The following is a 15,329-nucleotide window of genomic DNA, read 5'->3' on the forward strand; positions in this document are numbered from 1 at the left end:
TGCCGAGCGAGGGGCTTCAAACCGGTGCCTGACTAAAATTAGGAACATTACAGTGTGCTCATCCCTTTCATGGCTCGTCTTCCTCGTCCATCATGGCAGGCCTCCTTCATCTCCCATCTCCCCTGTGGTTAAGTCTCCACAGACTCCCTCCACAGCTCAGCACCAACCCAGACCAAGGACAACCCTGTCCACAGGTAATCCCATGAATCAGTATTAGTGGGGGTAATAAACCAGAAGCTCTTCCTTTTCTCTCACTTCTATACTGTGAGGAACAAGCATGCCACTCTGGGCTCTGGGCCATGTTGGGGATCCTGCAACCCCTCTCCGAAGGCTGACAGGGAGTGTGTGCCGCACACATTCGAATGTGGCATGCAGACAAATAGACTGGGCAAGGGGAAGGGTGTTGGCACAAAAGTCAAATTTGATGAAAATCCACAATGGGCACACTGTGGCCTCTTCGGTGGTTTTGTCATCAGCTCGTCAGTTATAAGCCTCTCTTTATTTAGCTTTGAGACTGTGCAGACTATCCATTACACCATAAAGACAATCCTCAATCAAATTGAACAATTGTTTTAACATTTCCTGCCGCGTCTAAGGTACCACTACTTTATTACCCAGCCCACATATGTATCTGCTGTCACAAACTGATGTTCAGAACAAAGCAGTGGTCATGTTTCCTTCTAGACCGCGATGCCAGAAAACAAATTTGGAAAGTAAACAGGTGACTGTGGAGGGGCTTATAAGTATAGATTGCCAGTGTCATGAAATTCTGCTTCAATGAAAAAGATAATGAATAGAAAGGGATAAATGGATAAACTTCAGGGAGAGATATAATGAATAGAAAGGGATGAAGAGATAAATAGAAGAGAGAGCCTTTTGAGTGGTGCGTTAGAGTGTGTGTGTGTGCATGTGCCTGTTTGTGCTCGTATATTTCCTTGCATATTCAGAGAGATCACCTTTTAAATCCATCTCCCTTGATTACTCCCATTCTTCCTTTAAGCTTTCCCTCACTCATCGATGCATTAGCTCCATTGTTTTAGTCCTCAGCACAAATAACTGCAGTGAGAGAAGAATCCCTTTGAGTGTTATAGTCAGTGCAGTAATGAAGACGTTGGCTGATATAACCTTACTCTTCTCACTGCTGATCCCTCCGCTCCATATCTCCTTTCACTCTCACTCTCCTCTGCCATTAGTCCCAAATCCCTATTAAAAGAACAAAGCAATACAATACATTATGTGGAATATTGTTTGACAAAAAGGCATCGATTGTGTTAATAATGGGATGTGACAAATGCCTCCATTGGTAATGTGTTGCCTGAGATTGTCCTTGGCTCACCCCTGTAGCCTGTATCTCTTACTGCAACACTGACTGGCTTGTGCTTGAAGGCACAGAGGCTTCTCAGTGTCTCTGTATCCCTCTATCTGTCTATGCCGAGGGAGGAGTAGAAAGACAAGGCTGTAGTTCTCTCTGCTTGAGTCAAAGGAAACAGGGTTGACCCCAAACCCAGCAGTGACCAGAAGTAACTGGGTGACTGCTAAAAACAAGCAGCCTGTCAAAATGACCCTGCAATAAAAATATACTGGCGGAATTGAATGCCCTTGGACAGCGCTCTTATTTATGGTTCTGAATTTGGCCTCTGGGCATGGAACTATAGCGGACACTCAATTTTCTAGTTGACACGTAGGCGGGACTGGCGGGGGTGTGACAGAGACCCGCAGCCTGTCCCATTAATTAGCGTAATTGGCACTAGTCCGTGCATGGCTGGCGGGGGACGTGAGTGTGCCGCGCCCACAGTTTCTCTCTGGTAGGAAAACTGTTGACCTCAATGATGGGACATGGTAGCGCCACCTAGCTTGGATGAACAGCTTCCAACACATCGGCGTGACCGAAAGAACGTTGTCAGAACTTGTCACACATGGGAACATCAGGGCTATTACTAAAGGATTTCATTAAAACTTAAAGATTTCATAATTTACACTGTGTTTAACCAGTTTTTATTTCAGCTTTATTTAACCAGGTTAGTCTCTTGAGATAAAAATATGTTTTTCAAAAGAAGACCTGGACCTAGTTGATAACATTGCCTTCTCTCTCTTCCTTTCCCTCCCTTCCTCCCACCTTCCCTCTGTTAGAACCAACACGGGCCTTGCGAGGTCTCACAGCCTCAGAGATCCAGTCCAGGCAGCTGACCCTGCAGTGGGAGACGCTGGCCTACAACTTGACCCGCTGCCACACCTACTCTGTGTCCCTGTGCTACCGCTATGCCACCGCAGGGGGCGGCGGCGGGCACAACACTACTGTGCGCGAGTGCCTGGCGGTGGAGCACAATGCCTCACGCTTCACCCTGCGCGACCTGCCGGCCTACCATTCCATCCGGGTCCGTCTGGCGCTTGCCAACCCTGAGGGCAAGAAGGAGGGTCGGGAGGTCACCTTTCAGACTGAAGAGGACAGTAAGTGATGAGAGAATGTTGGAGACGTATACTGTACGTAGGAGCTCATACAGGGTACATATTCATAGAAACTAGAATAGCATGGGAGAATGTTGGAGACATATACTGTGCTTAGGAGCTAATACAGGGTACATATTCAGAGAAACCGTAATAACATGGGACAATGTTTGAGACATAAAAAGGAACTGATACATACAGGGCACATATTCATATAAAGTAGAACGATAGGAACCATCTTGTGTTAGAGTGCCCTAATGCGAAAATAATATTTTTCAGTGGTGCAATACTCCAGTCTTGTCAGGTTGTTGGTTACTATTCACAAAAAATGTGTGGAGTCTGCTGAACACTGCTGGTACATTATATCAGTGCTTTTAGATGTACCTGATAGCCTGGCAAGGTCTGTTGGCTGCCATCCAACCTCTTCACATGGCTGTCTACCTTCTCAATCCCTGCTTCCCAGAGATCTGTAAGAAACACTTGAATGTTTTAGTGACAGACTGTTCATGGATCACATTGGTGTCTGTCTATTTAGGTAGTGGTGAAACTTCTGTGAGACCAAAATAACTCAAAGTACCTAGGGAGTCATCCAACACTTTTCTCATGAGGGTATTAACAAATTAACAAAAATAGTGCTGTTCAAATGGGCAAAAAAATCTAGCTATCTATACAGTTGGGATTGATAACACTGGGTCAGTCAACATCAGTAGTGTAAAAAACATGAGGGGAGACAGAGAGCTGGTTTCAAGCTCAGGACGCAGCAGGTGTTTATCGCAAAGGACCACAGGAGGAAGCAGGTAGCTGGGTCCAGGGGCAGGCTGAAGGTCATACACAGGAGGCAGGTAGCTGGGTCCAGGGGCAGGCAGAAGGTCATACACAGGGGGTCCAAAAGGGCAACAGTACAGGCAGGGAAAAGGCTTGTAACGTAGTCCGGGAGATCAGGCAATAGGTAGATAACAGGAAATCCGATAAAGTACAGGCAGGGGATAAGCAAAAGGTGTTGTTAGTGAGGCAGGCCAAAACTATCATACACGGGAGGAGTAAATCACGGGAAACCCAGAGCTCTGAAAGATGTGTGTCACAAAACAACCTTTACATCACAGTGATGGAGTGCAAAGAACTGAACTAAATAGTGCGTGATAATGACATACAGGTGTGTGATTAGAAGGTGATTAGAATCCAGGTGATTTGGGATCTGGAGAGTGAGCTGCGTTCAGGGGATCTAGGTGTTTGAGAGTGTGGGCTGGAAAGTGAGCTGTGTTCAGGGGATCTACGTGTTTGAGGGTGTGAGTTGGAAGCAGACGTTACAAGTAGCTACAGTTTGATTGAAGGGATTCATAACTATTATTGTCCGTCTCCTTTCCCATACGGTTGTGTCTCAGTAGACTTGAATACAAGCGTTGTGACCATCTCAAAGAGGCTGCAGTATACCGAAGGATCCGTCTCCTTTCTCAAATGAAAATTCAATATTAATAATCATATCTGAGGCCCACTAGTAAGCCAGAAAGAACGGATTTCCCCCCATATCTCCCAATATATTCATTTTTTGCCAAGGCAGCCAACAGCTGCCTCTGTGCATTGCAGATGCCTGGCTGAAGGACGGCAGCGTAGCCTAGTGGTTAGAGTGTTGGACTAGTAACCGAAAGGTTGCAAGTTCAAATCCCCGAGCTGACAAGGTACAAATCGTTTTGCCCCTGAACAGGCAGTTAACCCACTGTTCCTAGGCCGTCATTGAAAATAATAAATTGTTCTTAACTGACTTGCCTAGTTAAATAAAAATAAATAAAATACATTTTTCCATTAAAAAGAAACTAAACAAACGCACTGTTCTCACACCAAAGGGAGAAAAAAGTGTTTGAGAGAGCGAACGAGAATGAGAGAAAAAGCGAGGGAGAGAGAAAGAGAAAAAAAGAGATACCTGTCAATTATAAACACACCCTTCAAAAGCTTTTAATCAGGAACTCTCTTTCCAAACTCTGTCACTACCAAAATAACACCAGACTCAGCTGTTTCCTCACAGCGCTGAATGGTTGTTGCTTTAGCCCCAACTACCCCTCCACCCTGCACTCTACACACACAGACTAATGGGGATTGTGGTCTGGAATAGAAAACCACAGAGCACAGAGGATACTATAAAAACAGTTAGCATTGTTTTTATAGGGATGTGTCTAGGCCAGGCTTCCCCCTGGTGTCCAGGCCAGACAGAGCTTTAACAGCATTCACCATTTATCCGAAGGTCATCACTTGCCATCAGCTGAGGATGCATTTAATCACCACTATTCCACTGAGTTATTTTGAAGGCATAAGACTCATGGTACAATAGAAATGCTTTGTCCACTGTTGTACAGTAATTATATAATGTCACTGTCAGACTCGGTGCTCAAAGTAATATCTTTATCAAGTAATATGAACCTCGCCATCATGATGATAGTATGAATCTGATCCATCTGAATTGACTGTAAGTACTTGTTATTTACTATAGTGATTACTCTACTTCAGTGGTTTTATATCCATCAATCATCTCCTATTCTCTTTGCTTGTACACGCTCTGACTGCCCCTGACTATATACACTATGGTTAACACAACATATAGTCCTGTATGTCCTACATGGTGCAGAATTCTCAGTTCTGAAGCTAACATTGTAAGAGAGACTCAGTGACATTGACCACTGAATATGATATTGACATTATGAGATGCTTGCCATGATATTACCGCTTCTATTTCCTGACCTGTTGCTTATTTCCAATAGTACCCGGTGGCATCGCCCCTGAATCGCTGACCTTCACCCCCCTGGAGGACATGATTTTCCTCAAGTGGGAGGAGCCAGTGGAACCCAATGGTCTCATCACCCAATACGAGGTAAGGATGCTTCCCTCTCTGCTTGATGCCCTCCAATCATCTTCCTCTAAACATCTCCTCCCAAAGTTCTCAGGTTCACCCTCCTGGACCTCATATCCTATTAGAGTTTGTAGGCAGTGATTGGTGTAGTTTAGGTCAGCAAGAGCAGTGTCACAGGCATTGATTAGTGTAGGTAAGTTCTAGGAGAGAAATGTCACAGAACTTTTCACACAGAGTTTGAAACAAGGACAGAAAAATATCTATATTTTACAGGGGGTTGTTATTTGAGGTAATAGACACAACACAGCTGTTTGACGTTAAGAATACAAGCAGAAGCTACAGTACTGTACAGTACAGTACATTTTTTTACAAGCTCATAGTCCATCCCCAGAGCGCTCTCTGTTTCTCTCCACGCATCTAATAGTACATCTAGAGCTAGAAGTTAAGAAAAATATTTATCAGCATATAGCACTGCCATGCATCATCACATTTTTCACCCTCATTTATTAGCACTAATTTATTCATGCTAATTTTGGAGTAGGTCTCCGATGAAAACAGACCATTTGTAATGTTAGTCTCGCTTTCACCCTTCTGTCTTCACCTATGGTAGGTGCTCAGTACAGTATTACCTATACCAGCCTCAAGCCTTCACCCAGCCGTCTCTTTCAATGTCATCTCAAGGAGGATATTATTAAATGGGGTTTGTGGTTTGACATATAAAGTGGAGGCAGGGATGGATTTTCTCTCCATAGCGTCCTGATCTCTCTGAGCTGACAAAGAGAGCTTTAGACGGAGCCACAGAAGAAATCCTCTTAATTTCTCTCCCATTAAAGCTTTGACCTGTCTCCCTGAGCCCATCGACCGCCACGACTCCAGCCTCACAAGCCCCTTCTTGGTCCTCTTTGCTCTTTTTGAAGGCTATTATCGGCTTTTGTATTGGCTTTTTTTATGAGGAACACATAGGTCTCTGTGTGTACCTTGTACAGTCATTGGCTGTCTTCACAGCTACCACGCCCACATGGGTTATTGTAGTGCTTTTAAAATAATCTGCATCATCAATAGTTTGGTCAAGTCAGTGGGAAGTAAGGCGTGTCTGTGTTATTTAACATTCCCAGTTTTTACATTACTCTCTGATGCCACATGGGTGGAATCCCAAAAGGCAGTTTGACTGGGTGGGAAAACAAGTTGCTTCCAACAACATCAATATTTCACACAGAACACATTTCCACATTAGCATGAATGTCCTTCAGGCCATTACGAATGGATTAGCAAGCCAAACAAAATCATTAGCATCTTGTTCTTGTGCAACCTGCAGGTTGTGAAATCTGTAAACACACAAAACAATAACGTTTTGATAATGATTCCAATTTCATGACAAAATAACAGCATTACACTGGACTGCATCACATATGCTGCTGTTACTATTTCTGTCACTTTATTTCTAGTTATATGTACATGTCTACCTCAATTACCTTGTACACCTGCACGTAGACTTGGTACTGGTACCCCTTGTATATAGCCAAGTTATTGTTACTCATTGTGTATCTGTTATTACATGTTTTACTTTTCTATTATTTCTCTATTTTCTTACTCTCTGCATTGTACACACTTGTTGTTTACGAAGCAAGTAATGAATACAATTTGATTAGATTTGGATTTGCATTTGCATTTTTTTTTTACCAATCAGTACATTGACTTAGAGCAGCAGCACAATTTTAAAAGTCAGATGTGAATCCTCAGAGAAAGTCAATTGTACAAAAGTTAAAGGATAGTTGCTCCACAAGTAAATAACTCATGGTCTCAGAAATAATTGCTGTATGAATCATTCTGGTGTCTTTTTTTAATCTGTCCACAGATCAGCTATCAGAGCATTGAGTCGTCTGACCCGGGCATCAACGTGCCAGGACCTAGGAGAACAGTGTCGAAGTTGAGGAACGAAACCTATCACATGTTCTCCAACCTTCACCCTGGCACCACATATCTGATTTCTGTCCGCGCCCGCACAACCAAGGGCTTCGGCCAGACCGCCCTAACTGAGATCACCACCAACATTTCAGGTGAGTGTTGGTGTGTCTGTGTGCACACCTACAGGTGTGTGTGTTCATGCTTGAATATGTGTCTATACATTTGTATTTATTGAGGATCCCCATTAGCTGCTGCCTAGGCTCTTCCTGGGGTCAAGCAACATTAAGGCAGTTACAGGACATTCGGGAAAGTATTCAGACCCCTTCCCATTTTCCACATTTTGCTACGTTTCAGCCTCATTCTAAAATGCATTTTTCCTTATCAATCTACACACAATAACCCAAAACAGGTTTTTAAAAATGTTTGCAAACGTATTAAAAATAAAAAGAACAGACATACCTTACATCAGTGTGCAGATCTTATGCTATGAGACGAAAACATTTGCTCAGATGCATCCTGCTTCCACTAATCATTCTTGAGATGTTTCTACAACTTGATTGGAATCCACCTGTGGTAAATTCAATTGATTGGACATGATTTGGAAAGGCACACACCTGTCTATATAAGGTCCCACAGTTGACAGTGCATGTCAGAGCAAAAACCAAGCCATGAGGTCGAAGGAATTGTCCATAGAGCTCCGAGACAGGATTGTGTCGAGGCATAGATCTGGGGAAGGACATGTCTGCAGCATTGAAGGTCCCCAAGAAGACAGTTGCCTCCATCATTCTAAAATGGAAGAAATTTGGAACCACCCAGACTCTTCCTAGAGCTGGCCAGCCAGCCAAACTGAGCAATCGGGGGAGAAGGCCTTGGTCAGGGAGGTCAGGGTGATGGGAGAAACTTCCAAAAGGGCAACCATCTCTTCAGCACTCCACCAATCAGGCCTTTATGGGTAGAGTGGCCAGACTGAAGGCACTCCTCAGTAAAAAGGCACATGACAGCCCGCTTGGAGTTTGCCAAAGGGCACCTAAAGGACTCTCAGACCATGAGAAACAAGATTCTCTGGTCAAATCAAATTGTATTGGTCACATACACATGGTTAGCAGATGTTAATGCGAGTGTAGCGAAATGCTTGTGCTTCTAGTTCCGCCAATGCAGTAAGTAATCTAACAAATTCACAACAACTATCTTATACACACAAATGTAAGGGATGAATAAATACATATAAATATATGGATGAGTGATGGCCGTGCTGCATAGGCAAGTTGTAGTAGATGGTATAGAACAGTATATACATATGAGATGAGTAATGTAGGATATGTAAACATCATTAAAGTGGCGTTATTTAAGGTGACTAGTGATACCTTTATTAAGTCCATTTATTGAAGTGGGCAGAGATTTGAGTCTGTATGTTGACAGCAGCCTCTCTATGTTAGTGATGGCTGTTTAACAGTCTGATGGCCTTGAGATAGAAGCTGTCTCGGTCCCAGCTTTGATGCACCTGGACTGACCTCGCCTTCTGGATGATAGCGGAGTGAACAGGCAGTGGCTCGGTGGTTGTTGTCCTTGATGATCTTGTTGGCCTTCCTGTGACATCGGGTGCTGTAGGTGTCCTGGAGGGCAGGTAGTTTGCCCCCAGTAATGCGTTGTGCAGACCGCACTAACAACTGAAGAGCCTTGTGGTTGAGGGCGGTGCGGTTGCCGTACCAGGCGGTGATACAGCCCGACAGGATGCTCTCGCTTGTTCATCTGTAAAAGTTTGTGAGGAACTTAAAACTTTCCACCTTCTCCACTACTGTCCCTTCAATGTGGATGGGAGGGTGCTCCCTCTGTTGTTTCCTGAGATCCACAATTACATTTTTTATTTACCTTTATTTAACTAGGCAAGTCAGTTAAGAACAAATTCTTATTTTCAATGACGGCCTAGGAACAGTGGTTTAACTGCTTGTTCAGGGGCAGAACGACAGGGGGTTTGAACTTGCAACCTTCCGGTTACTAGTCCACCGCTCTAACCACTAGGCTACCCTGACGCCCTGTTGTTTGAAGCTATCCAGAACACATATCCCAGTCCACGCGATCGAAGCAATCATATAGCGTGGAATCCGATTGGTCAAGCTTAGAGTTGGACAGACCTGAGCACGGGCGTTTCCTGTTTAAGTTTCTGTGCGGATCTGAAGATGTCACCGACAGAGATGGTCGCCTCGCTTCAGGGCCTTAGGAAACTATGCAGTTATTTGTTTTTCTATGTATTATTTTATGTATTATTTCTTCCATTGTTAACCGAGGAAATCTCAAGTGTTATTACATTAAGCCGGGAAGAACTATTGGATATAAAAGCGATGACAATTTACCAACATTACGACCAGGAATACGTCTTTCATGAAGCGGATCCTTTGTTCAAGACCTCCACCCTGGACATGGGATCTTATCCCAGAGGCCGACCCAAAACCACGCGGTAGCCACAGAAGAGCCAGATGGAGCGGCCTACGGGTCAGACTCGGAAGGCGAGCACACCATCCACTGCTCCCGAGCAAATTACTCGCCAATGTCCAATCTCTAGATAACAAGGTGGATGAAATTAGGGCACGAGTTGCCTTTCAGAGATTTTAACATTCTCTGTTTCACAGAAACATGGCTCATGTTGTCAGAGTCGGTACAGCCACTTAGTTTCTTCGTGCATCGCGCCGACAGAAACAAACATCTCTCTGGTAAGAAGACGGGCGGGGGTGTATGCCTTATGATTAACGCCTCATGGTGTAATCATAACGACATACGGGAACTTAAGTCCTTTTGTTCACCTGACCTAGAATTCCTTACAATCAAATTCCGACCGCATTATCCTTCACCCATCCAATCTGACAGAGCTTGAGAGGATCTGCAGAGAAGAATGGGAGAAACTCCCCAAATACAGGTGTACCAAGCTTAGAGTAGCATCCTACTCAAGAAGACTCAAGGCTGGAATTGCTGCCAAAGGATCTCCAACAAAGTACTGAGTAAAGGGTCTGAATATTTATGTACATTGTAACACTTAATTATTTTTTATTTATACATTTACAAACATTGCTAAAACCCTGTTTTTGCTTTTTATTATGGGGTATTGTGTGCAGATTAATGAGGGGAAAAAACAATTGAATCCATTTCTGAATAAGGCTGTAATGTAACAAAAATGTGGAAAAAGTCAAGGGGTCTGAATACTATCCGAATGCACTGTATCTACAATACAAAATCTATGTGTATGTGTGTGTAGAGTGCGATTCCACGTGTGCCATGTCAACCTTTGCACCTAGCATGGATCAGTTGAACATCAATTGTCTGAAAGAGATAACAGGAGTTTGTAAATACACGATATGCAAAAGTATGTGGACACCCTTTCAAATTTGTGGGTTTAGCTATTTCAGCCACAACCTGTTGGTGACAGGTATATAATATTGAGCACACAGCCATAGACAACTTATTGGCAGTGGAATGGCCTTACTGAAGAACTCAGTGACTTTCAACGTGGCACCGTCATTGGATGCCAACTTTCCAACGAGTCAGTTCATCAAATGTCTGCCCTGCTAGAACTTCCCCCGTCAACTGTAAGTGCTGTTATTGTGAAGTGGAAATGTCTGGGAGCAACAATGGCTCAACCGGGAAGTGGTAGGCCACAGAAGCTCACCGAATGGCATCGCCAAGAGCTGACTCGTTTAGCGCGTAAAAATCATCTGTCCTTGGTTGCAACACTCACTACTGAGTTCAAAACTACCTCTGGAAGCAACATCAGCACAATAACTGTTCGTCAGGAGCTTCATGAAATGGGTTTCCATGGCCGAGCAGCCGCACACAAGCCAAAGATCACCATGCGCAATGCCAAGCATAGGCTGGAGTAGTGTAAAGCATGCTGCTATTGGGCTCTGGAGCAGTGGGAACGCGTACTCTGGAGTGATGAATCACACTTCACCATTTGTATTTGTATTTATTATGGATCCCCATTAGCTGCTTGCATTCCGACGGACGAATCAGGGCTTGGCAGATGCCAGGAGACTGCTACCTGCCCGAATGCATATTACCACCTGTAAAGTTTGGTGGAGGAGGAATAATGGTCTGTGGCTGTTTTTCATGGTTCTGTCTAGGCCCCTTAGTTCCAGTGAAGGGAAATTGTAACGCTACAGCATACTGTACAATGACATTCTAGACGATTCTGTGCTTCCGTGCTTCCAACTTTGTGGCAACAGTTTGGGGAAGGCCCTTTCCTGTTTCAGCATGACAATGCCCCCGTGCACACCGTGAGGTCCATACAGAAATGGTTTGTCAAGATTGGTGTGGAAGAACTTTACTGGCCTGCATAGAGCCCTGACCTCAACCCCATCAAACACCTTTGGGAAGAATTGGAATGCCGACTGCCAGCCAGGCCTCATCACCCAACATCATTATCCGACCTCACTGATGCGCATGGCTGAATGGAAGTCCCCGCAGAAATTTTCCAAAATCTAGTGGAAAGTTGTCCCAGAAGAGTGGAGGCTGTACTACGACTAGCATCCTCTCAAAAGGAGTGGCACCCTTTCATCGCACACAACAAAGCACAGAGAGCAGAGGGGAAACAACGGTTGTTATGTGTAAGGATAGATGCAGTGCTATCTTCATGGGACCATATAGCATCTCCCAGCTGAGAGAGACAGACTGAGCTTATTACTGAAGAAGGAAATCCATCCCTGGTGTTCTATTCACTTTTAATGATGCATGTTTCCCTGTGTAAAAAAGGCAGGAATAAAAACACCTCAGAGGAAACCTCAATGCATCTCTTTCTCTCTCTCTCTCTCTCTGTCTCTGTCTCTGTCTCTGTGTGGGTGTATGAGTGTGTCTTCATGCAAAGGAGAGTACTGAGAGTTCTTTAATTATAGATGTACTGCTTAATCACTCCTTGGCGGCTGTACGTCAGACAGGGACCTGCTTGTACTAGGCCAGAGAGAGAGTCCAAAAGCCCTTATGTATCATCCTCCCCCTCAGAAGAGCAGAACATTCACATGTACTGAGCATCTCTCATTGCTACACTGACAACTAGCTTATAGCGCCTATAACGAACTCCACATAATGTACGTGCACCCCTACCAAGACAGCTACAGAGCCTGCCATCTAGTCTACAGTCTTCCAGAGTGAACTACCACAGGACACACAATGAACTGTACACAACCCGCAAGCTAATTCTTACTTTATCTCCATTGAGCTTACCCCAACAAACCCTCGCAAGACCTACTCCCAACCGACCAACACCTTACTGACATCAAACACCTCAGACTCTTCGTAGCACGCTAGAGCTTTTATATTACATGTGAATAAAATAGGCACACACTTATTAAACGCCTCACTTTGATTCAGCTAGTTGCTATTTTCCAAACCCTATTTTTTTTATCCCATAATTGTTGATTCCTCTGTAATAGTTAGCCTTTTCCCCCCTTCACTAATTGACTAGGGATATTATAGACACGCCGTGCAGAAGGAGGCATCTCCTGGGAGAAACGAAGCTTCGGACAAATCCCTTTAAATGAGAAGCTCCTACTATTTGTCCTGCATTTCCATTACTTTTAATTGCACTCGGTATCCAAGACAACCAGAACATAGGGAAATTCGGGAGGGACATTTCTGTCGGAACGGGACTCACAAGAGTCAATGGGGCTGCAGACCTTTTATGAGAGAATAGGGAAAGAGGCTGCATGTTTATTAGATAGGATGTGTGGTTGACACAGCTCAGCTGCTTTTAAAGGGGACTGATGAAGGATGTGTCTGCGTGCGTGCGTGTATGTCTGCGTGTGTGTCTGAGTGTGAGTTTGTGGTTTGAGAGTATGTGTTTGGTAAAAAAGTGTGTGTAAGAGCATGTGTATAAGTACGTGTGTGTGCTTATGTATATTATCTTGTTAATTACAAGGTCAGTCTAATTGCAATATAATATAACTTTGTCTGTACTCCTGTGCTCTGTCTCCTCAGCTCCTATGTTTGACTATGGAGACATGCCGTCCCCTCTCAGTGAAACAGAGCGCACGATCACTGTGTTGCTTCGCCCCGCCCTGGGCAGGGGAGCACCCGTCAGGTGAGAACACAACAGACACACACAGATTTGATTTGATTTGATACATAAGATTTATAGACATTCAATGTCACATTTACAGCACATACATATTATTTGCCAAAGCCCCTATATGATCAAACTTAATGAGAAACATCTTACAATAATTTATACCTCTTTGTGCTCTGTGTCCCCCAGTACGTACCAGGTTGTGGTAGAGGAGGAGAGTGGCAGGAAGGTGAAGAGGGAACTGGGGGTTCAGGACTGTTACCCTCTGCCCATGTCCCATGGGGAGGCCCAAGCCAGAGGGACCCCTCACTACTACACGGCCGAGCTGCCTCCCAGCAGCCTGCTTGAAGCCAGCCCCTTCACAGTGGGGGACAACCACACCTACAATGGTTACTGGAACACCCCGCTGGACCCCCGCAAGAGCTACCTCGTCTACTTCCAGGCCATGAGCAACTTCAGAGGGGTGAGTACAGGGCTTGAAGAAGGCTGTGGCTGATGGCAGAGTATGGGTAGGTAAGCAAAAGGTCGTTATCAATCAAATGTCACAATACAGTTTAGAGCGTTCGATTTGGCTGAGGGAGACCCCCTGCTTGTTTAAAAGCATTGACAACTACCTGACGTTTTCAAGGGATTTTTAAATAATTTTTTATAACTATTTGGTTTTAATATCATCACCTCTTGAAGAGCATAGTCAGAGCTATACATTTCCGATTATTTTACATTTAGCTCTATGATCAGAATAATACGACAAGTAACTCATGCTTTTCATGATCAGTAAACATCATGTACTATATTAATTTACATACATTTACATTTAAGTCATTTAGCAGACGCTCTTATCCAGAGCGACTTACAAATTGGTGCATTCACCTTATGACATCCATATTCAGATACGTGAGAGTAACCTATCCATTTGGCATATAGCTAGCTAGCTATGCAAACAGCATGTCATTTAGCTTGCTTCATCAGAGATTAGGCTTTTGGAAAGAGTTTGGCATGGGCAAATCACTTGTCAGAAAATGTAAGAGACACGACGTGGCTAATCTCAGTGCGACGGCTCCCGGTGAGAGCAGTAGTCCAATGGAGTTATGTTAAAACACTTCAACACATATTATTAGAATATAACAGAACAAAAGAAATCGGGGAACAAATGCAAGATTTTGGAAACACTATTGAAATCGAACCAAATGCCATACTATATGGGAAAATCAATGGAACACTTAAAGATATCTATAAAAACGTTTTTCGCCTCATCATATGTATAGAGAATGCACAAATGGAAAACCCGGTGCCAAATGACAATTGAAAATGTCTTGATTCCCAGCTAAACAGTTTTTAAACAAATTAGAAAGGAGAAGAACCAACGAAACGAGGAGGGGGTGAACAATGGTAAGTTATTGACAATTTTTTTTTATATATGTACAGTATATATAATGTAAATGTGATGTAACTTTCAATGTATGCTAAAAATCCAGTTAAAAAAAAATTAAGATAATAATAATAAAGCCGACTAATATTATTTAAAAGCAACCAAAAAAAAGTTACAAAACAGGAAATGATGCAAATAACTGATTGCATGTCATGAACGAGAAAAGAAGCAGATGAATATGGTTTTAAAGCTGATGTTGTTTTAAAAAATGCTGTCATCCCCACTACAGATGGCAAGCAAATCAAAGAATATTTGGATATTGCCATCTAGTTTATCCCCTGAAAGTTCAATGTAGCCTATCATGGCTGTCAGCAGCAATCATGATTAAACACTCTTAAAAACAATGTTGAAAAGGGGATCATGTTAGCTAACTTTGCTAGGTAGGCCTACGTTGGTTGGAGAAAAAAGAGGCGATGTTAGAACTAAATAGTTAACATTTATTTAAAATTCCCTTGAAAATGGCATGCAGTTGTCAATGGTTTTAGAGGAGCTGGGGTCTCCTGGCCTCCCAGCAGGCAAATCGAACGCTCTGCACATTATTGAGACATTTTATTGAGACAACCTATATGATAATTGCTTCAGTTGCTAAATGACTGGCAGGAAATTGTACCCAATTGCTTATCAATCCTTTCAGATCCACAGGAGTGCACAGGGAGTAGGGG

General features: G+C 43.6%; 1 protein-coding gene across 2 annotated transcripts in view; it reads left to right on the forward strand.

Moving 5' to 3' along the window:
• Positions 1 to 15,329, forward strand: part of ptprub (protein tyrosine phosphatase receptor type Ub) — a 375,002-nt gene that overhangs the window by 216,527 nt on the left and 143,146 nt on the right. For both annotated transcript variants that reach the window (XM_065011362.1, XM_065011367.1), the window contains exons 8-12: positions 2,131 to 2,448; positions 5,196 to 5,305; positions 7,140 to 7,341; positions 13,151 to 13,253; positions 13,428 to 13,701. In XM_065011362.1, the coding sequence (XP_064867434.1) occupies positions 2,131 to 2,448; positions 5,196 to 5,305; positions 7,140 to 7,341; positions 13,151 to 13,253; positions 13,428 to 13,701 (1,007 nt within the window). The remainder of the gene's footprint in view (positions 1 to 2,130; positions 2,449 to 5,195; positions 5,306 to 7,139; positions 7,342 to 13,150; positions 13,254 to 13,427; positions 13,702 to 15,329) is intronic.

This window comes from Oncorhynchus nerka, linkage group LG3 (genome assembly GCF_034236695.1).
Source record: "Oncorhynchus nerka isolate Pitt River linkage group LG3, Oner_Uvic_2.0, whole genome shotgun sequence".
NCBI lineage: Eukaryota > Metazoa > Chordata > Actinopteri > Salmoniformes > Salmonidae > Oncorhynchus > Oncorhynchus nerka.